Here is a 24,509-nt window from a genome sequence, read left to right as displayed (position 1 = left end):
AGCTGTGTTGTCTAAAATTTTAACATATTTCTTACAAAATTTATATGAAAAATAAAAGAAAAATTAGTTGAAATATAAAGAGAGTGTCATTATTAAACATAAATACTACATTAAAATTAATCATTTTAGTCATCCTCTCGAGAATATGGCTCTATATTTCAAAGAACTTCAAACAAAATTCAGAAGACTGTCAGTGGCAAAACGTCAATGTCACAAAATTTCAGAAAAATACTGAAATTTCGGCAAGAAAACTCAAAGTTCTGGTTCCAAATCTAAAAATGTGTCACGAAACCCAATAATAATTATGTATTATGACAAAAACAATAATTACTTGTGAAAATATACGACGAATGCTCGTAAATTTTGACTAGAAAAACAAAATAACCTCAAAACACATGTACGGTTTGAGTGTATTGTATAGTATTCGTGTAGTTAGTATACGTAGTCGTTACTATTCGTCTGGTAGACCTAAGAAACTATTGGATATTTTAGCCGAAATGCCGAAAGCTAATTCGGCCCGAATCACTGAGGCGCAGCGTCAGAGGCAGTTCATAGCAAAGAAGTCTGAGAAATATGGTCCCAGTACTGTTTACCTCCAGGTCCTGGGCTCTGGAGCAAAGGGAGCTCCGAACACGTTGTATCTATTTACTGACCAGAAACGGTAAGAACATTTGACCAACAAGTGAGACTGTAGTTTGGTAATTTATCAGTAATTTTATTTATTTTATTGGAGTAAAATATTATTATTGTATCTTGCTTTATTTGGCGTAACTTGTAAGCATCACTGTGTATAAGGGCCATTTACAAATTTTATATGAACTTGGATATGATTTGTGGTAAATTAACTCTGAAGTATAATGTAGTTCATCAAAATATTATTAGCTGTTGTATACTTAACATAATTTGTTGTTATTTGGCTATTAATTGCAAAGATGATGCAACTGAAATGTGTATGACAAAACATGAAAATTACTGAAACTTGCATCATACATAATTGCATAATATAAGTATTTTTTATTTATATTTCTACTTTGAAACAAACTTTAAACATTTTCATTTTTCCATTGGATTTTCACTTCATTCTATTACAGAAATACAAAAGACAGCTTTAGTACAATTTGTCGTTAAATATCCTTTAAGTGCCTAAAGGTACCTAAAGTTAGATTATATTTATATTATTAGCTAGATTTATAGAAAACTATTCATTCTTCTTGTAAGATAAAATTATGTTTATATCCAAAATGCATCACACATTCCACTGGTACAATGTTCACTTCATAGGACAGACAAAACTTCTACAACATTAATCATAATAAATAGAAAAAGGTTAAGTGCAAAAGTGCCTTGAGATCATAAATTCAACCATCAAAGGAGTTCAGACCAATGTCAAAACAGCTTGAACTATTTTTATTAAAGGTGTATGTTTAAATTGCAGGTATCTCTTCAACTGTGGTGAATGCACCCAGCGTCTAGCCCACGAGCACAAGGTGAAGCTGTCCAAGCTTGATCACATATTCATCACCACTAAGACTTGGCAGAACATCGGTGGGCTTCCAGGACTGTCTCTCACACTGCAGGATGTTGGCGTACCTAATATTACTCTGCATGGACCTGATGGACTGGTATGTAATTAGAAATCAATTTTTTTATGACTGGATCAATCCTGAGTGTAGGCCTCAGGTTTTGGGTCCTAGGTTGGGCAAAATTGTAGCTTTTTGATCAATGGGCTGGAGTCACAGTCTGAGGTCACATGCCACATATTTCTTAATACACTATAATGTTTGTAATACATGAACATACATCCATAAAATTATACCTTTTGCCCATAAGGTTAGTCCAAATAATGTGATATTATATTACACCTTAATTAGATGTGGGTAGTAGTAAGATAGTAAGTTTTGAAAAGATATAGGTAATAAGAAAGAATCAAGCCAAACAATAAGGGCAAGAGTTTTGTAAAAGGAAGCTGGGAAAGCCATATTGCAAGTACTAAGAGTCTGATTTTGATTTCAGGATGAGTTATACAATGCAACTAAAAGGTTCGTCATAATGAAGGACATGAATGTGACGATGGCCAAGTGTAGTCCCAGTGTTGACTTTGAAGATAATGTTATGACTGTTAAATATGTACAATTGTGAGTATATTTGTTACATAATAGAATTTTTTGGTTTACATACCGAATGCAGACCAGCTGATACAGTCTTTATCTATACTAATATTATAAAGCTGAAGAGTTTGTTTGTTTGTTTGAACGCGCTAATCTCGGGAACTACTGGTCCGATTTGAAAAATTCTTTCAGTGTTAGATAGCCCATTTACCGAGGAAGGCTATAGCCTATATATCATCACGCTACGACCAATAGGAGCAGAGTACCAGTGAAAAATGTTACAAAAACGGGGAAAATTATGATTCTCTTATGTGACGCAAGCGAAGTTGCGCGGGTCAGCTAGTATAGAATATAGATTTATTTTAGAGGCGTTCTCTAAGTTGCCAGAAGTCTCGAAATACACAGCCGCCGATATCAAACCGGCGCGTTTAGTGCGTAGGTTTATGTTTAGGTTCATACCTTCGACAGCATGTGTGGAAGCCAAGTGACACTTACTATACCACCATATTTTAATGTTTTAGAGGTAATCACGACTCCCTGTTCCCTCACAAGCAAGGAGTGAAGAAACACAAACATGAGGCAGTTAGTCCCGAGTATGAGGAGTTTATTCATGATGATACTGACTACTACAACAAGCATCAGAAGGCTAAGAACCCTAAGGATAAGCCTAAACCTAGGACTATAGATAAAGGTAAATATATCACAAGTATTAACATATAAAAATAAATTAATTTAACCGATTAATGTTCCACTTTTGGGCAAGGTCTCCTCCCGTAACGAGGGATTTAGGCCTTGAGTCCACCACAGTGGTTTTTAATAGTTGGTACTGTTTATTCATATTTGAATTTGGTCTTGTTTATGAATTATTTTAACTAGCTTTATCAATGACATTTTGACGAAGCCTTAGATAATTAACAGAATGGGTCCAAATTTTCCTCGTTTTTGTAACATTTTTCACTGGTACTCTGCTCCCATTGGTCGTAGCGTGATGATATATAGCCTATAGCCTTACTCGACAAATTTTCTTTCTAACACTGAAAGAGTTTTTCAAATCGAACCAGTAGTTCCTGAGATTAGCGCGTTCAAACAAACAAACTCTTCAGCTTTGTAATATTAGTATAGATGCGTCAAAGTTAGTTACAAGTTAATCTTAAAGATTACTATTATCATCACTTGGCGATGTATAAATAATTTCGTTGAAGTTTATTTGAAGATACTTCTTGTAGACAAAAGGTTACTTGTTTCTAAAACATAATTTTATTTGTTCAACAGATTTGTGTAAGAAAAAGACTGAGAAAGTATTAGCAGATCTGCAGAAGAAGTCTCATTGTTCCGTCGCCTATATCTGTACGTTAAAGGTAAGGCTCACGCTTAAATCAACCATATTGCACACATTTTAAATATGAAGAATATTAAGTGAAAAACATTTAAGAATCTATCCTTTGCCACCAATTCAGTGAAAAGTAAAGGTATTGTGATATTATGATGCCTTCACGATTTAAAACAGTTCATTAAGGAATGACAACTCTCAATCTAGCACTTGGTCAGTATTGCAGACTTGAGGCTTACCCCCTCATAACGGGAGCATCCAGCACTGAAACGATAACAGGCTATGTTCTGTAAAATATTTTTTTACTTTTCGCAGAAACGCCTAGGTACTCTAGACCTGGCTAAATGCGTGGAGCTGGGAGTGAAGCCAGGTCCAATGCTGGGCCAGCTGAAGAGTGGGCAAGACGTGGTGCTGCCGGACGGCACCCTCGTGCTGGCTAAAGACGTCAAGACACCGGACGATCCTGGACCTGTGTTTATAGGTCAGTATGAAATTAGATTTTACTGTTTAATGTAGATAGGCGGATCTCATTAGTAAAAAACGAGCTCTTACCAAAAACGTCCGATTTCCATTATTTTACACGGTACCAAAACCAAATGTGTCCCAAACCAGAGTCATGCTTATGGTACATATTATCCATAAACCTGTTAACCTTCTAAATGTTGAATTTTCATTTATGTGTATTTACTATTTGTATAAATACTATAAATCTTATCATTTTCACAAGTTACTGGTATTTAACATTGGTGGAGTGTCCTTGTGCACTGTTTAACTTACATTTCTGGCGGTAATACAGTCTTTATTCTTCCATTGTCCCATTATTTATAAACTGTCTTGTACATCTCCAGTGCTGGACGTGCCAGACCCGTCGTACCTGAAGGAGACCGAGTTCCAGGCACACTTCGACAACGGACACAACCCGCCCGAGAACGTGCCCACACTCATCGTGCATTATACGCAGCCTGACGTGTTCAATCATCCTACGTAAGTTACTATTTTATTTTAACCAACTCTGTGAAATGCAGTATTGTATGTAACTGTACGTCATGAGATCAAATTCTGTGTCGAACAATGTGCTGTTGGATTTTTCCAATTTTGGTTGGAATGTTGCTAGGTATTCGGAGTCTGGTAACACATCCAATTGGCGATTAACTGTAATTCAACGACATGAAACCAACGATATAGGCTAAATATACAATTAACTGTACTCGTAGACGTACACATTTGGATACAAGGAGCGGGAAGTTACGAAGGAAGATCATCGAGTTTTCCTTAGCATAAACCTCGTAAATCATAAAGGAATCTTAACAATCAAATGTTTCAATTCTGACATTCAGTGCGTATACGTACACGTACGGGTACGTATGAACAGTAGAACTATACATAGGGAACCCTTTTCTTTCCCAGGTATCGCGCCTTCATGGCCCAATTCGGAGCAACAACGCGTCATCTAGTTCTCAACTCGAAAAACTCCTGTCTCGGCTCAGAAGCGGTCCACAGAACTCAGCACAAACTGCACTTGTTAGACCCGGACATATTTCCACTGTTGAGAGACGTTAGTGTACCGGCTGTGTGGAACGCGCAGCCACCTGCGCCTAAGACCAACAGTCCGGTTAGAATGAAGGGCTTGGAAGAACTTAAGAATAAGGTAAGGCTTGTGAATGATGGGTGGTGGCGTAATGTAAGGGTCTACTGAGGCCACTATCCCACTGGCGCTTAGACTTGTTTTGTTCGGCACGTTCGGTTTGGCAATATTTATCGAACTATAGAACCGACTCGACTCATTTGTCCAGCTTGTGCCGATCGGGCTGGGCCCGGCTAGCCCGATTAATATGTGTAGATGAACGTGTGGGATTGCGGCCTCATTCTTGGGTCACCTGAAAATATCCCAATTTTAATTAGATTTGTATGTGAATGCTGTGTTTACCTGTCACAAGTAAGCAGTGGTTAAGATGGTCACTTCTCCGCTATAACCGTAGCGTCGTGTGCGGTGGGTTCGAATCGGATCCTATCCGAGACGTATATTTGTGTAATGAGCACGAATATCAGTTCCGAGCCTGGTTGTCAATTTATCTATATAAGTATGTATTTAGAAGTATATAAGTTTGGTTACCATAGTACAGACTCTGCTTAGTTTGGAATCCAATGAACGTGGCTGAGGTGTCGAATGATATTTATAATAATAAGTCTGCCGTTGGTGATCCAACAAATTAATTATCGTCAGCCAATCAAGGTTCGTCAAGTTTAGTGGCACTCCTTTGCTTTTTACTTGGTTACTTATTTTACAATAATAATATGACGTGTAATTATATGTGCTTTTGATTGCTTAATCAATGTTTTAGCATGTTTTATGTATTAACAAGGTATATAACAATATGGGGTCAAACAAAACGGACTGAAAAAATATAATCAAAGGAACATCAACTATGAACTAACGATGTGTTCGCGTTGTTCGCGATACATTGCGCAGTGTAAATCAGAAAATGTTGTTGTTATAATTAAAACCTTTGTTATTTTGTAAACCACCAATATATGTATATGGATTACTGTGTTTAACATTCTATAGCGAGGATTCGTGCGTACTATCCGTATCGAATAATTATCTTGTGGAGAGGCCTTTAATTATTTTTCGATAGCTACTCAATAGTAGATAGTCATTGGTAGTAAGAAATCCCCTCCCTTTATGTATATTATATGTCCTACGGTTCGTCGTACTGCTTGGCTTTGCATGTGGTGTCTGTTGACTAGCGGTGACTAACTTGTAGATAGCGTTGGCGCAGTTCCAGAACATCATCAGCCTGGAGGGCGCGGGGAGGGGGGACGGCCACGCCGCTATGGACGATGGAGACTCCTCCGCCAAGCTCGAGGTGCTGGCCGGCAGGACGCTTACCATGTTCCATTTGAGACCTAAGAGGCAACTGGATAGGTAAGTTTGGAATACCATTAATTATAGCTATTGATATGTCTTTTGAGTTTGTGATTTTAAGTGTAATTCTCTTTTAAATTAAATAGTATTTTACGACAGTTTGACAATATAAGATAAATGAATGTTTGACATTTTCTAAAGTTGTTTTAGTCTCTCGCAATTCTTTGATATTTTAACGTATCGATTTCTTCATTAAACACGATCAGGATCGATTAACATCATGATCTACAAAACACAGAGGTCTTCAGTTAAAATACCACTTCCCTATTGAATTATCGAAACTATCATCCATTTAAAGTTAAATAAATAAATATTTAAACATTTCTCAACTAAAAAACTCTTAAGTAATGCTTAAAAGCTGTATCCGTCACTGTATCAGGCAGAAATGCTTTCAGCATTAATTAAAATTTACCTGTATATTACTGTAAATATACTAATCAACAACTTAATTCCCCTCAGGTCGGCAGAACCCAAGCTCCACGTGCAAGACTACATCCAGGAGACGATGGACGTGGACGGCTTCGTCGGCAGCCTGCAGCAGTTCCGCCGCCTGGTGGACTCCATGCGGTACAACAAGAGCGACGCCAAGGAGTACCCGAAGGTCGTGTTCCTGGGAACAGGGTCGTGTATACCAAGCAAGACTAGGAATACTAGCGCTATTGTTGTGCAGATTGAGTAAGTGTTAACTGTAAATTCATAATTATATGAAAAATTTGATATGTTGGTAATTTTTCCAAATCCAAATTTTTGTGTGTGTTCATGGGGATCTGAGAATGGTTTAGATTCACAATTTTTTCCGCTGGACAATGTTTTTTTAATTAATTTTTAATTTATTAATAACGTGTAGACAGGACAACGTCTGTCGGGTCCGCTAGTTATCCTATAAATTGATTCATGTTTAGTTTGTAGGTTATTTTCCATAATTACCCTTTGAATTATTGAAAATGTAAGGGTCCTATACGTTGAGACATATACAGCTTGTCCTTAAGTATATCTTCTTATCCTGTGATTTAAGTGATTTAATTCAAATCAAAATCTATTAATGATGTTATGTTAAAACTCAACAATAAACCTAGTTTTACTGATTTAACGTATAACCTCAACTTGTATCTTGTATATATACGCCTTCAATTGGATATAAAATTTTGAGAAAGATCTTTACGACGTTTTAGCATCAATTTAATTACTGAATCAATTCATTATCTATCTTGAATACAATGTAAATTACTGTAATAATCTTATTTGTATCACCTTGTTCTAGTGAGGACAGATCAATGTTGTTAGACTGCGGCGAGGGTACTTACGGTCAGCTGGTCCGGTTCTACGGGCCGAAGAAAGTGAACGCGTTCCTCAGGACTCTAAGAGGCATCTATGTCTCACATTTACACGCTGACCATCATATTGGTAAGTTGCAGTTAAAGTTACAAGTGTTTGTTGGTATTTTTACCCCATTATTATCCCACTGTTGGGCTAGGGACTACTTTCAAACGAGGGAGGGAATTATGCCTAGAATCCATGATTGTTGAAAAAATATTGCAAATATGATTGACAAAATTATTGTTCAGGCAATATTGTTCTTTAATATAAGTAATTTTGTGGACGTCGGTCGGGACGTTGATCGCCAAAACGAAAACGATATTGTAAGCAACACTTAGCGCGGTCACTCCATAAATGGGTGGCCGTTTGGTTATATTTGAACTGAGTTTCTCCCTACTTTGGAAGAGAAATCGGTTCCGTTCGTTGTTAATTAAAATTTTAATCTTTAAACCTCGTCAAAACCTCGCGGCATGAATACCTTCGCTGCTTGGATGAAATGTTATTTTCCACCTTTAATGACATGTAACTAATTGCACAGGTCTGATCGGTGTGCTGCAAGCCCGTCGGCAGGCGTTCGAGGAGGTGCCCGAGGTGCAGTACACGCCGGTGTACCTGCTGGCGCCGGGACAGATCGTGTCGTGGCTCACTCTCTACGATCAGCAGTTCGAGAGGATCCGGGACGATTATACACTTGTACCTAATCAGTGCTTGGTAAGTTTTATAACATCTGTTTAACCGTACACTGTTTCAAACCCTTCGTACATAACGGCCTCTAAATTCCTAGTTATTTACATAACTATTTTTATTTTATTTTTTGTAAAAACTTTTTTACTAAAATTACAACTCCCGCACTAAGAATTGCTCTTGTGTCGCGGGGACTTTTACAAACATACTAACAACGGGCACAAAGTACAACCAGACCCGAAACATTTATTTGTGGATCGCACAAATAATTGTTCACGATCTCCTGACCCAATGGTAGCGGCGTGGTGACCTATACCACTGTGCCACGGAAGCAGTCAAACATTGCTGACATGGTATGTACTTTTAAGTAAATTTTTCGCCATTAGCCAAAAACATGCTTGGTACGTCTCGTTTTTCCATTTTCCAGTGCTGACAACAAACTAGCGGATTGAACAACATTGTGTTGAAATATTTTGTAAATACTTTGTTAACAAAATGTAGTATTTCATTTTGGAAATACAGTCGAAACTAATAATGAACTCAGCCTACCCTCTTCCATGTAATGCGACTAATGAAGTCTAATTAAACATACTTCTAATTGATCCCAACATTTAAATTTCAAGAATGTGTCTGTATCAACGCAAACCACAAAATTGGCAACAAATAATATCGCAGAAACTATCATAGGATGAAATCTTTGTAAATATTACACTAAAACAAGTTTAATTACTACTATTCGTATCGTTTAATTAAATGGTGAAACAAAACGGAATAGCTCGTGAGGGATTTGAACCCCCGACCACCTCTATTATCAATTTAAATGGGTGCTCTAACCGCTGAGCTAACGAGCCTCAGTACTGCGAGACGAAATAGGCCACTATATTGGAATGTATGACGTCATGTTATTTTTTGTATGAATCATTGATGATATGCGTGTATGATAAGATTGCTAAATTGTCTGTTATGAATCGAGTTATTTGGGATTAGTATTGTATGGTCTGTTTAATATTAGAGCTTCTTAATGTTATTTTGGACTATGCTATTTTTAGAACGGTATGTAGTTTATAAAAACTAGCTTTTGCGTACGCCTCCGTCCGTGTGGATTATACGTATATGGCTTATTACTTGCGTAGTTCCCGTTCTCGTAGGTTTTTTTGTAATAATAACTATATTACGTACTTTCCCGGGTTTCAAACTATCTTTTGCTAATTACTATTGCAAAATTAAATCCAAATCGGATCAGTGATTTCAACATGAAGACGAAATAAACAGACACAGGTTTATTATGTCGTAGAATTAGTTAATAGAGATTCTGATTGATTTTACAATAGGTTTTGATCGCTAATTGTTTCAAATTTAGATTTGATTTGGTATATTTTAATTTATTTTTGTTATATTTACGTTGCTTCGAAGGTCGCCCTAGTCCTTATATCATAGTATAACAATGATAAACGCAGGACCGATGAACAAACGATAGTGTGAAGGAGCTATAACTCATTTAATCGCGTTCAAGACTCGTTGCATTAAAATATTTCAGTGGATTGTTTGGCAAACCGACAAGTGTTGTTTAATAAGTTATGAATATCGTCCGCAGCTGCAAGAGCCGCACTCGCCCAACCCGGCGCTGACGGCGGCGGCGCTGGCGGCGCTGGGCGCGGCGGGGCTGCGCACGTGCCTGGTGGCGCACTGCCCCAACGCCTTCGGCCTGGCGCTGCAGCTCGACAGCCAGCACAAGCTCACCTACTCCGGCGACACGCTGCCCTGCGACGAACTCGTCCGGATCGGTCAGTGTACCCATGTGTGGGCTATGAAGCTCATTATTTCATTAAGGCAAGGGAAGTTTGTAAGGATCGTACCAAGTGTCGTTCTTTAGTCGACATTGTGTCAAATCAGCTTCTCTTTCTGAAATGTTAATAAACACGTTGTAGGAAAGAAATACGAGATAGTGACGTCACAGTTTCGTATTTTCGATGGGCTCAATAAATGCCTGATAATATGCAGTCTGTAATAATTTGGATTTCAACATTACTTACGAAGAAAATAACATAGTATGAGCGTTTTGGATGAACCTAGTAATGCAAGTTTAATCAATTTTCGTTAATCCAATCGACTACATTATAATATTTTATTATGTAAAACTTCCGTTACTGAGTGACTGACTTGTAGACAACGCACATCCGAAACTACTGAGCGTAGAAAATTGAAATTTAGTATAAAGATTCTTTAGGAAGTGAAAAAGAGCTATAAGGGTTCCCACACATAAACACGATACGACGTCGCATCGTAGAAATCTATGACATCGTAAGTAATATGTCACGCTCGATACACGGCTCGATGCCGTCAATACAGTGGGGTGGTATTAGTTTATTCCGAAAAATGGATTGCACTAGACGCATTCTGCTTCTGCTGTTAATAAGGAGACGAAGAAAGAAAAGACAGATACTCAGAAGATACTGGATCCACCCATTTCTTTCAACCATGAATAACGGGAGTCACTTTATAAAGTAAAGAAGTACAATGCCTTAAAAATATGTGTGGGAGCACTAAGAGAAGATTTTATGACGTAATAAAATAAATTCGACGCGACCAAATCTGCGTTCGGGAAGCTTTAATGAATAAAATTCTTAAACAGGTGAAAACTCAACCCTCCTCATCCACGAAGCAACAATGGAGGACGAGTTAGCAGAAGAAGCCCGCACCAAGATGCACAGCACCACGACGCAGGCCATCGGCGTGGGGCGGCGCATGCACGCGCGCTACACCGTGCTCACGCACTTCTCGCAGCGATACGCCAGGCTGCCGCGACTTAACGCTAACATACTCAACGATAACCGATCTGTTGGCATCGCTTTTGATAATATGCAGGTGGGTTTTACTGATATTTCTTTAATTTTTGTTATAATTGTGGAGTCTTTGATCTGTTGTTTAAGTCGCTATGGTGCATTTACTGTGTTAGGTTGGTCAATTTTCGAAAGTGACTGATATTTATGTGGTTTTGGAATAATTGTTTACTTTACTAGCGTAGTTGATTATTGATTAATTAGTTCAATATGGAAGTATGTTTCATAAAATCATATCTATGTATCCTATACAAAAATACATACAAATAAGAAGATACCACATGACGCAACATATCGTTCAAATATGATTTCTTGTAATTTATTACTTAGAAGTAACTCTCAACAGATTTTAGACAAACAGGTACCTATATCTATTTCAAATAAATATCAAATTAACAATTGTTTGTTTAACAGATAACAATGAGCGACCTGGAGCTGTTACCGCACATGTACGCGCCCCTACAACTAATGTTCGCCGAGCACTGCGTGGAGATGGAACTGAAGGCAGCCCAGCGGCAACGAGTCAAGGAGAAGCGAGCCACCGCCCCGCCGGCGCCTGGGGGCCTGCCGCCCAGCAGCCAGGCCTCGCCCGCCTGCGCCCTGCACACGCCCAAGCGCTCCCGCGAGAGAAGTAAGGAACCTTCACCCACACACACTAACAAACGACCCCGGAGCCTCTCACCCACACACACACACTCTGATGACGACATAAACGATAATACACGGCAAGAGACGCCTACTGAGCAGGCTAAAGACAAACACCCTGTAGAAAAAGACTCTACGACTAATGTTGAAGATTCAAATGTAACTGATGATAGTGTTGGCAAAGATGTCAAAGCTAACAGTAGTTAGTTGATATCATTTTAGTATGTTTATGGCTGTCAGCGCAAATGAAACATAACTTCATTTTTTTATACGCTGGTTGACTACAAATGAAAACATGTATGGATGTGCATGTGTCAAGGAAGGTTTGTAAGGATCTCAGCCTACCCCTGTAGGAAAAAGGCCTACTTTCTGTATGTATGAAAACATGTATAAGGTCCATTGATGGAGAAATGGGGAAATATTAATCAATAGGATTGCACAAATTCTCCGCTCCTCGACAGTGGTTCAATCCGATGTTTAATATTTATCTATTTCTTCGGTCGCAGCTGCTTTCACCGTCTCCCATAGGGGTAGGACGAAACCAGAAAACACCACTGAATACGATCCTTACAAACTTCCCTTGCTTCATTTACAAATACATATTTTTTTATATTATTCTCGCAAATACTTCAAAAGTGACCAAAAATTTGTCATTGTTCCCTGTTTGAGAGTGCGCGTCTTTTGCGCTGACGGCCTGATTTGTCAAATGCATTTACAAGCGTATCTATCGGACTACTGTAAGAAGTAAGGTTGATTTATTTATTGAATTGTGCTTTGTGATTTCCAGTCATAGTGGAATAATGTTATTGTTAAGTTTTGAAAGACTTAGCCTCGGTTTCACAACTTGATAAGTATTAGATAACTTGTCAAAAAGAACTTTGACAGTTGTTTTCATGCTTCTCCCGAAATGAGGGACGGGTTAAGTTTTGAGTACCACGCGGGCCAAATGCGAATAAGGGACTTTGTATAGATTCAAGAACTGTTCTAAAGAACTTTCAGGCATGCAAGGTTGCAACACTATTTTTTCCTTCACCGTTGCAACATGTGATCTTTATTTCTAATTCACACATAACTTCGGAAAGTCTTTGGTGTGTTGCCTCGGGTACAAACCTGCAACCGTTTGCTTGGGAGGTACAAACTGTAACCACTCGGCTATCACCGCTCATTATGCCTTCAAGAAATGTTCTAAAGAACTCCAATAGGTATATATCAAAGGTATATTCCCAGTTGTCTCCTCTAACACTGTCACCCCAGGGTGACAACTGGGAATTTTCTTCCTACTTGTATTCCCAGTAGTCACCCTAGCGGACAGTGTTATAAGAGACAAATGGGAATATACCATATCAAATAGGTTATCTGAAACTTATTAAAGGCTGTGAAACGGGCACTAAAGCAGAGATGTATGACGTTGTATGCCATGGATATGCCTTAGTTAGACGCTGAAGAAATGTAAAGTATAGACTAAGTTGGCATAGAATGCATTAGTTTATAAAGTACGTTTAGTTACTGTTACGAGTGTAGACTTATGTTGTTAATATTAATTAATAAATATTGCATTGTAATATCTTGGTTTCATTATCATACCTAGTTCCTTTATCCTTATATGCCTGTAGGTGTATTTACTTTGTATTTATTTTATTTTGAGGATACAGACATGACACTTTTTTCATCCACTTGTGACGTATTGCAACAAACAACAACGACGTCTTTCAATATCACTATATTGAAAGGTTTTTCAAAGATAAAAAGGTCTGTGTTCATTACAACTAAGATTTGGTTTCAGTTACTTTGTTTTTGGTGATATCCTGTTAGAATGTTCAGATTTCAATGCAAGTACAATAATCTTGATACAATAAGGGAGAGATAAAAGGGTAAAAGAAATAAAATGGCCAATTACTTAGCCACAACTTAAAATATAGGTAGGTATATAATGATTAGGGTTCACATATAACCTACATTTTCCATTCCTACCTATCCAAGTCCCAATTCCTTTACTTAACTATCTCGTAGGTATACCGGAGCTCCGTCAACGCTCGCAGAGTCCTGTGCGCAACGGGTTCCGTGTCACCAGCTCAGCGCCCGCGCCTATGTATAGAGAAAGTAACGCTTCCAGTAAGTAATGGCTATATGTTTCTTTATACACCTGGGAATATTGAAAATAATGTAGAAAATATCCTTACGAAAAGCTCCTGAGAATTTTCTTGTTAAATGTTCCAATTAACTGCGCGATAATTAGGTCTTTAATTCTAAACGCTCGCTGTTATTGGGAAAAGTAATCAACCCGTAGCTCCGTTTTTTTGTCCGTCAAGCACCAATATCTGAAGAGACCCTTACAATTGATTCTTATTACTTGACTGATTCCCCAACGAATATCATTGGCATTTATACATTTTTTTATTCTGAACTGTCATGACGGCATATAGTTATGCTGGCCGCCGGCAGATGGCGTTGTTTGTACTGTCTTTTTAGGTTTTTATTCTGTACACGTATAATATTTGGTACCCAGGGTTGAGGCAAGAGAGAGGTATGTCGCTGTCGAACAAAGTGAACAACCCTCGGAGCACTTCTAGCAGCACGACTTCATCACAAAAGAGCCCTAGGCGAAGCCCTTGTCGTTAGTATCTTACACCATTTAGTACAATAAGTATGGAGTGGCTTTTAGAAATATCTTACTTACTTTTATATTCTGTGTAGTGTGTAACATAAAAACATAATTTAAAACAGTAAATTAGTGGGTAACCCCATACGGGATAATAATAAAGTGTAAAAATGAGACCGAAATGGAAATTTTATCAGCAAGATGAGCCCAACATAATACTTATCTGAATCAAGAAAGTCTGCAAATTGTTGCTAAATATGTACCTACTGATACTGACTGTGGTATTTGTGAAGGTTCTCCGCCATCTCCACCGCCGATTAATGGCGATGCCAATAATAAACCAGCCAAGGAACCCTCGCCAGATAAATGTGAAAATGAAAACCCTTCTTCAGGTAAGTCGTTTTAGCAATAAGGTACCCGCGGGTATTAAGGCCTAGCTAAGGGAGATTTGTAATAAAATGAAGAATATCCAATATAATCAACCAGTTTTTATAATAATCAGTCATGTACTTATATCACTACCGAGTTTAAACAAAAAATAGCTTCTAAAGCTTAAAACTAAAACATTATATCACTTTTAAAAAAACGCTGTCTTTAGGCCTTATTATAATAGGGTAGGGTAAAAAGGCCTATACTATAAACTATTCAAAAATCAACTTAAACTAAGTAAATTAGTATTCTTGACATCAATAATCATTAACATAAGGCAATAGAAAGCATAGTAGTCTTAATAAATTAAAAAAATGTCCTTATTCGCATCCATCAGGACATTGAAAATCATCAGTATATTCTGCAGTCAAACCGACACATTCTTCGTGGTACCACTTAGAGCATCGCGAACATTGCCTCATAGCATCATCCATTCTATCTTATTTGCAAGCATGACAGTACCGATCATTTTTTTTTGTGATTTATTTTTGTCAGATCGCCTTCTGACCACAATGCTCGTTTGGGAGGCATTGTGACTGTAAGCACTAAAAACAATAATATATAAATTGAAAATATAAACTACGTATATACTACCACTAAAAAACATTTTAAAAACACGCTCCTACTTATATAGCAGTTAAAAAAATAGGAGTATAATAAGGCCTATTGTAAAATTTTATAGGCCTTAATATCCGCCAACCACCTATTTACAGAAAAGAATAATAATATAATTTTTATTACTACAAGTCTCTTAAAACGGTAATTTACAGACAAGCATACATTAATTAATAAGCGGACAGTCAATACAGGTTTGTAAATATGATATTTTCTAAACAACTTACGTTTTACTAGAGTCAATTTTTATAATTCGTGCTGCTGAACCGCACTTCTGAATGATTTCGACGATATTTGCGGGAGGAGAAGTGCTAGAGTGCGTCCGCCACTTTGCAGCGACTTGTATACGCTCTGAGCTTGTGTGACAGTAATCTTGATCGTCAACTACTGTATTTCGTACGTTTTTTGTGATTTAGGCCTTATTACCCGACAGGCCTTAATACCCGCAGGTACCTTACTACTTGTTACTTAGGCTCTTCGTACATAGGCTACGCAAATCTTCGATACTCAGTAATTTACAAAGTACCTACATACAAATCCATTGAGGTTTGTAAATGAGTCGCGTCCACGATATTCGTCCAATTGGCAGGCATCCCTTAAAGACTGAAATCGTTGAGTATCAAAGATTGGCGTAGCCTCGTATTATTAAAGGGCCTTAGCCATCCATTTGAACAGCTTTTAAAATCCGAGAACCGGGCTCTTGGTTCTGCCATGATAACGCTTACCTAACGTTCAATTTCAGAGGGTGCGCCACCCTCTGGCATACCCGTTTCGAAGACAGCACAGGAACGAGCCCGGTCTAGAGAACATTCCGCCGAATATGTTATTGATAGTAAGTTGATGATAATTAATTATTACCTAATTAGCGGTTTTATATTGATATTTGATTTTTAGAAGTATTGTTTTCTCCCTGATTAATGATGAAACATTAAATAGGGAAGTGCTTTACGCATTGTTAGTAATGGCTTTTTTTGCAGTTTTTCTATCTGTAACTATACCTACTGAATAGAAACCCGTAGTGGATTCTGATTAAGTGTACTTATTGAATATATTATAGCGCATTCGAGACAGCAATTCATGTAATCCAATAAGGATATTTTGAACTGATAGTACCTACCTAACTGATAATCTTATTTAGATACCTAATTATTGTACCTGACTATTTCTATTTCCAGCGCGATCAAAAACCTTAAACTCAGTGCCTCGTAACGCAGTTGCTGCGGAGCTGGTTGATCTTATCACTGACAATGTCAAGAACTGTAAGTGTCAACTTTGTTAAGCATTCGCTATACATATACAAAGGTGGAATAACCACAGTTAGGCCATGGCTTATTAAGGCTTACTCTCTTCCTAGTTTACTAGTTTACTTTTCTTCAGTCGACCATACGTATATAGGTACACTACGATTTAAAAGAGACTGATTAAAAATCGACACTTACGTGTGCGTCAGATTATTTTACGTAATACCTTAAATACTTACGCAACTGAAAGGGAAGCCTAAGCACGATCACCTGCCTAATGGAAGATATCCTGCCTTAAATATCGAAAAAACATGATCATTTACTTTTCCTAATGATCTATGCTTATCTTGTCACTCTCACAGCAGCGTCAGTTCACTTCCGCGAGCCTCAACTGTCCAGTTTCAAGCCGCCGGCTTCGTCTCCTCAAGAGTCGACCGGCTACGGCAAGCCTCTCGTCACGCCTATCAATAAGAAGTTGTGCATTCGAAGAGTTCCCACCGCTCCTGTGCCCGGTGGCCGTAAGTTAAACACTTTATTATTAGGTCGGGGAAAAAGTCTTATCACATTATAGTATGTATGAACTTGTAATAAAATCTCTTTGGCTTCAAGAATCACAAATGAGTACACGGTTCATTAGATTTCTTTCAGTGAGCTCGTGAGGTAACCAAAGCTTTTTTGTGTAGAGCAAAGATTTTATTACAAGTTCATACATACTATAATGCGAAAAGACTTTTTCCCCGACTTAATATTTTATGTAAGTAAGTTAACTAGTCTCCAACCCGCACTTGGCAAGCGTGGTGGACTCAGGGCCTTACCTCTCCCTCTTTGCGGGAGGAGACCCTTGCCCAGCAGTGGGATATCAATGGGTTAAATTTATTTATTTATTGTTATTAAGTTAAATATTGGTAGGTCCCTTCTAGGCTCTTAAATGGGCAATATCTAATCGAGCAAGGGTAAAGGGTAAATCTAAAGGTCTGATAAGTTCTAGTGTAAGGTATTCTATTAGAGCAAGATCAAGTCTTTGTAAAAAACCGTAGGATTGTAATAAAGTTAAATATTTGCTATAGGCGTAAGCAGAGAAATGAATTCTCCTTCCACTTCAGGCAGTCGGACGAGATCCCCATCACGAACAAGGCCAGGTAACAGTCTTATAATGGCATTATAATAATATCTGATAATAAAATTTCATTGTGGTAGTATTCAATGATATGGGGACTTTCCCTACCAAAGTAAAGTATGTTATGGATGTTGCCAAGTAATTCTTCTAAAAAAAGACGTAGCTTAGTACATCAAAAAATAAAAAGAAACAATATGAAAAAGAAAATTATATTTATATCACAGAAGGGTGTAAAGAGTTGTATTTTCGTTGTTTATTTCAAGTGGCGAGCAGGGGTCCAAGTCCAGTAGTTAACGGGAGATCACAGTCAGGGAACGCCAGAGCACGTGAGTAACGAAATAAAACATTAAAACATCCTCACAATTACCACGATAGGTACTATAATAATTTCTAACACAATAATTTATCAGATGTCTGTTATTATGAAAAACGACTGTCAAACAAGAAGCATATATTTCTATTCTTTTACTGACACTTATAGCCACACACTGTCTAGGAAATACAGACAAGAAAACCACACATTTATGAAAATATTATCAACGAAATCCAAAGCAAATCTGACACATGGCCTCCTGATTCTATTCCAGCTCCTAAGATATATTTAATACGCGTTACTGCAACGATCATTAAATATATAATATTATGGCGCGCGGTACACGTAGCGTCGGACGCGTTTCCCCACTGGAGGCCTTTGATATTTGCAATTATAGCACTTGGTATTTTATTTCGGACAGCCACCAAGGGCACTGTATCGGGCAACACGCTACGGACCACGAATAATAGCCAGGATACTAAAATCCCGGTGGCGAGGAACAACTTTCCTGTCAGAAGTGAGTGCCGACATCTTTCAATAACATTTCAGAAAGGATCGACTGGTTGATAATGATTGACTATTAATGTCTTCTATTGTTTATCGGAGGTATTAGCCTAGTCCATAGGTTTCCAACGGGGGTGATAGGCACTGTCCCCTAGTAGGAGATGGAGCTTCCTGTGAGGGACGGTAGTGGGTCCAAAAACAAATAACAAAAATATATCATGATGTAAAGGGTAGGCCCAGATTTTTTTATTATTGAGGGGGTAGTCCACAAAACGTTTAGCGGTTTTGTCGGTCGTAGACTATGATATGATAGAGTGATTGTAATAGGTATTATTGTTTATGTATTTTACATAAGGAACTTCTTAGCTAATTAGTAAGAAAAAATTGTAGAGATTATACAAATGAATACACAATATCGTTGAAAAAAAATGGTCTCATTTATATTTGTAAGCTATTGAAACTCTTCACAGATCTGTTACATAATTACTTAACTTGTGACAATTTCAGATCCTAATATCAAGCCGATGCAGCATGATACGAGGGAAGTACCGAAAGGACGAATAGGTTAGGCTGGTAACTTCACTTATTATTTTGTAGTTAAGATGTAGGTAGGTAAAATAAGCGACCTCAAACACGAAAATTGCTAAAAAAACATGCTGTTAAAAGTTCGAAAACACATCAAATTAACGCTAGTGTAGCAAAGTTTCGTACCTTATCTTCAAAAGTATCTAAATTTTTACTCTTAAGTATACATTTTAATAAGTCTATTTAATATCAACAGGGGCCAACTTGATATCGCCAGCGAGATCTCCGACTAGAGGCAGATCACCGATACCGAAACCGAAACATGGTAACTATTAACCATCCATCTTTTATACCCACTAAGTAAACATTATGAATTCCTATAAAATTTTCTATGTTGATGACCTGTCAAACTACCTACTTCGTTAAAAAGAAAATATTGAAATGACAGTTGAAATCGACTGACACCGAACGGTTTTCCTTGCGCCACTTCTATTATAGATTACAGGGTGCTTTTTTATTTGCAGACGTTACGAAAAGCCCCGCACCCAAACCTCCGCTTTACAGCGCAATAAAATCACAAGTTCATATTATTAACAAAGAACATTCCAACAACACTTCAACACTGAACAGAGCTAATCGTAAGTATTCAAATAAACAGAATTATGTTAAACGATTACTGCCCCGCTGCTGGACCAGTCTCCTTCCTAAACGAGGAAGGTCTCGAGTCTACCACATTTGCAAAAGCGGAACTTTGCATACTTTCAAGAACCATTTTACAACACTGTCAGTTGTGCAAGGTTTAATAATGATGTTTTCTTTCGCCATTAGAAAAAACATCGTTATTTTAATAAGCTGTGTTGTCGATGTTACGAAATATCTTCACTTACTAATTTCTCATGAATGAGTAAAACACAAAAGCAAGGAACTTTTCTAACACGGCAACATTATATTTTGACAGTTCATGATTTCCTGACAGCTTCCTCGCTTTATAAGGAAAATTATAGTGTTGCCCGCTTTTATTCTGAATTCCCTTAGTTTTATACAGCAGTAAAAATTTGACTGTTTTTTCAGCCAACTTACACGGCAGTTCGAAAAGTTTCAAGCCGCAACTGGAAGATATAAAGAGTTCATTTTTGTTATTGAACAATACGCAAGATGGTCACGAGAAAACTTGTCCCTCTGGTGGTAAACATCATTGTTCATATATTTGTCTTTTCTTTTTATTTATTCATATTTATTATGAACTGGATGCCAAACAACTTGAACACAAATTGCCGTAAAAAGCAAACTGAACGTAGACGCAGTGCAGAGGGCTCTCAGTTCAATGATCCAACAATCGCACGATCGAAACGCTAAAGGCCTTGTCTTTGCGCCCTATATTTTTTAAATTCATTATAAGCGTTCACGTAGTTTGGCAAAACCTATACTTAACTTAGCATAGAGAAAATAAATCTACACGTTGGCCAAGTGCGAGTTGTATTAGGAAGGGTTGCTGATTTAGTTTTGTTAGTATTTGATGATCTCATGCAGGCGTCCATGATTCCTGATTGTTTTCCTTACACCACAATTTTTTATTGTGCTTGTGTAGGTATTAAAATGATTGAATTTTTTCCGCGATAGTTTGAAGACTGCTTAGCCAAGTGGTCAGTCACAAGCATCAATCTTTGAGAAGAAATCATATTGTAAAACTAATTCATATACAAATAAATTGTATCGAATATTATGAAAAAATTAATGCTTGTGGCTGTCCCAGGCCAATGACTTCCATCGCTGCCTGATCTTATTATAAATTTAATTTAGTTAACTGTACGACATGACACCCAGTATTTCTATTATTTTAGTGAAAACTGGTCTGGGTATGCATTCCTATTCATTTTCAAGAAAGACTGACTATGCAAACAATATTTAATATTTTTCGTTGTCTTACGGGCCTTAGTACTCAAGATCCAGTCCAATTTCACACAAGGTAATAGAATATTTCATACATAATGTATTTATGCGTGACATGTCACTGGTTACTAAATAATGGTTTCTATTACAGTGAGGAAGAAACACGTACTCTCCCTCACTCCCGTCCCGCCACTGAAAGCTTTTGACGATGAAATGAGAAGGCTACGATTGATGGAAGTCAAGAAAAGATTTAAAAGTAGAGCGTTCTGGGTAGATTCTAGTAAGTTGTAATACAAAATAATATAATCATAGTCTCTGTAACATTATAATGAGCTCGTAAATAAGAAAACTTGTTTTATTTCTTTCAGAATATGACAAAATTGAAGGTTTGAACTGGATTACGTGGAAATGAATATAAATCTTAGTATTTATTAAATTATTCGTTATTTTTAAATTACTGTGAGGGTAGCACTGCTATGTAAATTTCAATCAATAAAAAAATTGAAAAATCAACGTGAATTTTATTTTGCGCTGGTATAGGTAGCCGCTTTTCTGAAGTTTCTTTCTTACCAATTACACTACATATAAGCTCGTTTTGATTAGAATTTTACATAGTCAACTTTATCATTCAAGTTCACAACATTGGATTAATAGGCAGTAAGTACCTATTTAGAGAAAAATCGAAAACCCAGTTTTAACGTTGAAAGAACCTATCATAGGAAACCTTTCCTGAATTAGTTTTAGTATTCTAAGGCGACATCTTCAACCCGCACTTGGCCAGCACAGTAGACTGACGCCTTTTCTTTCATATTTCAATATTAACAACTATATAGAATAATTAACATGTTGCTAATAGATGGTTCATCAAGCGAGAAGACCTGTTCTGATGAGAAAAAAGAGGTCAGCCCCGTATCTCCACCGATCGCCGGTAAGTGGTCAATATAACTATCTACTGGTAGGAAAATTATATGTAATTGACCAGAATTCTGAATTACAATAAGTATTATGAAGTAGGTACCCGATTTCTTTGTAAATGCATTAAATGACGGACTTCCAACCTGACTGCCTCCGTTGCGCAGTGGTTAAGGTCAACATGCCGCTACCATTGCGTCGGGAGGTCGGGGGTTCGATTCCCACACGAAACAATTTATTTGTGCGGTACATAAACAATTATTAGTGCAATCCACAAATAATTGTTTCGGCTCTGGTTGTGCCTTGTGGCCGTTGTTTGTATGTTCTTAGCGCGTGAGTTGTCTTTAAATTATTTATTTCTTAAAAGATTATTTAATTTTAATTTTTCTATTCTTTCGATATCGTTCTTAATGGTGGTTATTTACTTAACTTTCTTCCTGTCCAGTGGTCATGCCGATGCAAGAAAGTTATTCTGCGAAGCCTCCTAAATTACTAGACAAGATATCAAGCAGTAGAGAGATTCGGGCTTCACCTGACTGTAGTAAGTTTCAATTGTTCTGTTGCTTTGATTAATCAAGTCTAAGTTAGCTACTTATCTTCATGTAAAACATAGTTTCCCAACCTTATATTTTTATCTTTGTTTTCGCTATCGTCCCCTACGAAAAGGTTCACGAGAAGGCGTATCCCCCTGTTTTATAATATGAACTATTTAGATTAAGTTAATAAGTGTTAGTATGAAAAACAGTTCTCAGTTTGATTTTGTTTCAAGGAACCAACGATGGCCCCTATTATGTATCACATGAACAGAGACCCCGAATCAGGAACTATAGAATACGTGAGTAACGAACTACATTAAATCTGTATTCATTTTAACGCTAAAACCAAAATATCAAAGATTTTTTTAAACTTTGTTCTACGAAATAATAATCAACTGATTATATTTCAGCACAAGTAACGTCCAAAACAGACATTTTTATAAGTATCTCAAAACGAATAATCTATTGTCGAATTGTGTACGTCGTCCTGGTTGTCTTCTTTCCTAAAGAGAGACGTTTGGTATTCTCAATAATAGCACTCGGTTTTTTATTTTGGACAGCAATCAAGGGCACTGTATCCGAAGTCCAGTTGAATAATTTACCGAGCATCGACGACTGTGAGTTACCGGATACTTACGCCCTCACGAGAAGCAACTTCATTTTCGATCGTGAGTGTGCAGTTTTCACCAATGGTTGTTAAGTTCCTAAGCTGCCCCATTGTTGGGCAAAAGTCTCCCCACTTACTTCCCCTTGTTATTGACAGGTGTATCAGGCTTTTCCAGACTTTGATAAGCTGTTATTTCTACGACGACAACTGCAATATCTCTTAACAAAAATATCGATTTCTAGTTAAGGAATTGATTTTGAAATAAGAAACAAAGTACAACTAGATCTCGATCACTTAAAGACTTTTTACTAAACTTTCTATTTCATTAATATTTTTCAGTATTCAGACCGCTAGCGCCAAAACCACAGATGCTTAACAGGTGTTTGTCGAAAGAAACGAGAAAATTGTGCAACATACGACAAGGTACTTACATCTATTTTTTCACGACAATATAATTCAGTTACAGCATTGTAGTGGTTTATTAATAAGTAAAATTAAATAAATCTTGTAAAAGTACCTATATAATACTAATTTTATTTGTATTTCTTTACTAGAGAACTCAATGACTACAAGAAGTCGGCTGAGAAATAGATCGCCTTTTCCAACCGTGAAAGTGAAACAAGGAACAAATCTTACTCACTCAAGCGAAATACCTGCCTCAAGTAAAAATTGTTATACCTTTATCAGAAGTTAAATTTTTGCATTTCAGTGCATTTATAACAATACACGTATTTTACTTTCAGAATGTCTACCTACAGCGTCACAATCTACATTAACGCAGAAAGCAAATGGTAGGTATTTCGAAATTTTAACGCTATTTAATTATATTGTTGTTTTATTTTCGTGAATAGTTGCTTGCTTGATGCTAAAGCGGTTGGTGTTGCTTACGAGAAAAAATAATTTACTTCGGCACCAAAGGGGTTGCCAGTTAAAAATTTAATTTACGAAGTAATTCTAGTACTTATTGGAGTACATCAGTTATTGTTTACAATGACATGGACATACATAAATTATTATATTCTCTACATAGATCTGGTTGTGTCGTTTGAATGTCTATTATTAATGACTTAAACAGTCACTTTTGAGTTTTGACCTCCTTTAGGCAAAAGTGACGCGACCCAGAATTATACCCAAAAATGTCTTTAAAATGAATGAGGACGTCTTCTGAGCCCAACCAAATTAACTTCACATAAGAATTCATTATGCAAGTCATAAATATGCAAATCATGTTACTCTAACATGTCTTTTTGTTGTTACAGGGAAAAGTAAATCACCTGTACCAATCATATCACCCAAAATATTTAATGAAGAAATGAGAAAACAATTAGAATGGTGTATCAATATCTGATAAGGAAGTCCCAGTTGATTCCT

General features: G+C 37.2%; 2 protein-coding genes across 3 annotated transcripts; both read left to right on the top strand.

Annotated features, from left to right (window-relative positions):
- The first annotated feature begins 195 nt into the window (after positions 1-195).
- Positions 196-13,412, top strand: RNaseZ (ribonuclease Z). 2 transcript variants are annotated; one of them, XM_076117101.1, is made up of 16 exons: positions 196-397; positions 493-661; positions 1,436-1,622; positions 2,014-2,135; positions 2,630-2,799; positions 3,381-3,466; positions 3,754-3,919; positions 4,287-4,422; positions 4,846-5,086; positions 6,204-6,364; positions 6,824-7,039; positions 7,626-7,768; positions 8,220-8,392; positions 9,960-10,149; positions 10,998-11,230; positions 11,620-13,412. In XM_076117101.1, exons 2-16 carry the CDS (start codon positions 498-500, stop codon positions 12,055-12,057), a joined length of 2,826 nt encoding a protein of 941 aa, XP_075973216.1. In that variant the 5' UTR covers positions 196-397; positions 493-497; the 3' UTR covers positions 12,058-13,412. The 2 variants fall into 2 exon arrangements, with proteins under 2 accessions (XP_075973216.1, XP_075973215.1); XM_076117100.1 differs by having other exon boundaries at positions 196-661.
- Positions 12,146-24,509, top strand: LOC142974875 (uncharacterized). The gene is made up of 22 exons (XM_076117445.1): positions 12,146-12,173; positions 13,861-13,962; positions 14,357-14,464; positions 14,743-14,841; positions 16,236-16,325; positions 16,669-16,752; positions 17,097-17,252; positions 17,802-17,873; positions 18,115-18,177; positions 18,586-18,681; positions 19,176-19,232; positions 19,450-19,518; positions 19,718-19,831; positions 20,265-20,378; positions 21,940-22,011; positions 22,441-22,536; positions 22,765-22,830; positions 23,092-23,199; positions 23,478-23,561; positions 23,693-23,800; positions 23,882-23,929; positions 24,398-24,509. Exons 1-22 carry the CDS (start codon positions 12,146-12,148, stop codon positions 24,484-24,486), a joined length of 1,923 nt encoding a protein of 640 aa, XP_075973560.1. The 3' UTR covers positions 24,487-24,509.

Source organism: Anticarsia gemmatalis, chromosome 8 (genome assembly GCF_050436995.1).
Source record: "Anticarsia gemmatalis isolate Benzon Research Colony breed Stoneville strain chromosome 8, ilAntGemm2 primary, whole genome shotgun sequence".
Taxonomy (NCBI): Eukaryota; Metazoa; Arthropoda; class Insecta; order Lepidoptera; family Erebidae; genus Anticarsia; species Anticarsia gemmatalis.
Note: the sequence above shows the minus strand (reverse complement) of the source record. Positions and strands in the feature narration are given on the sequence as shown.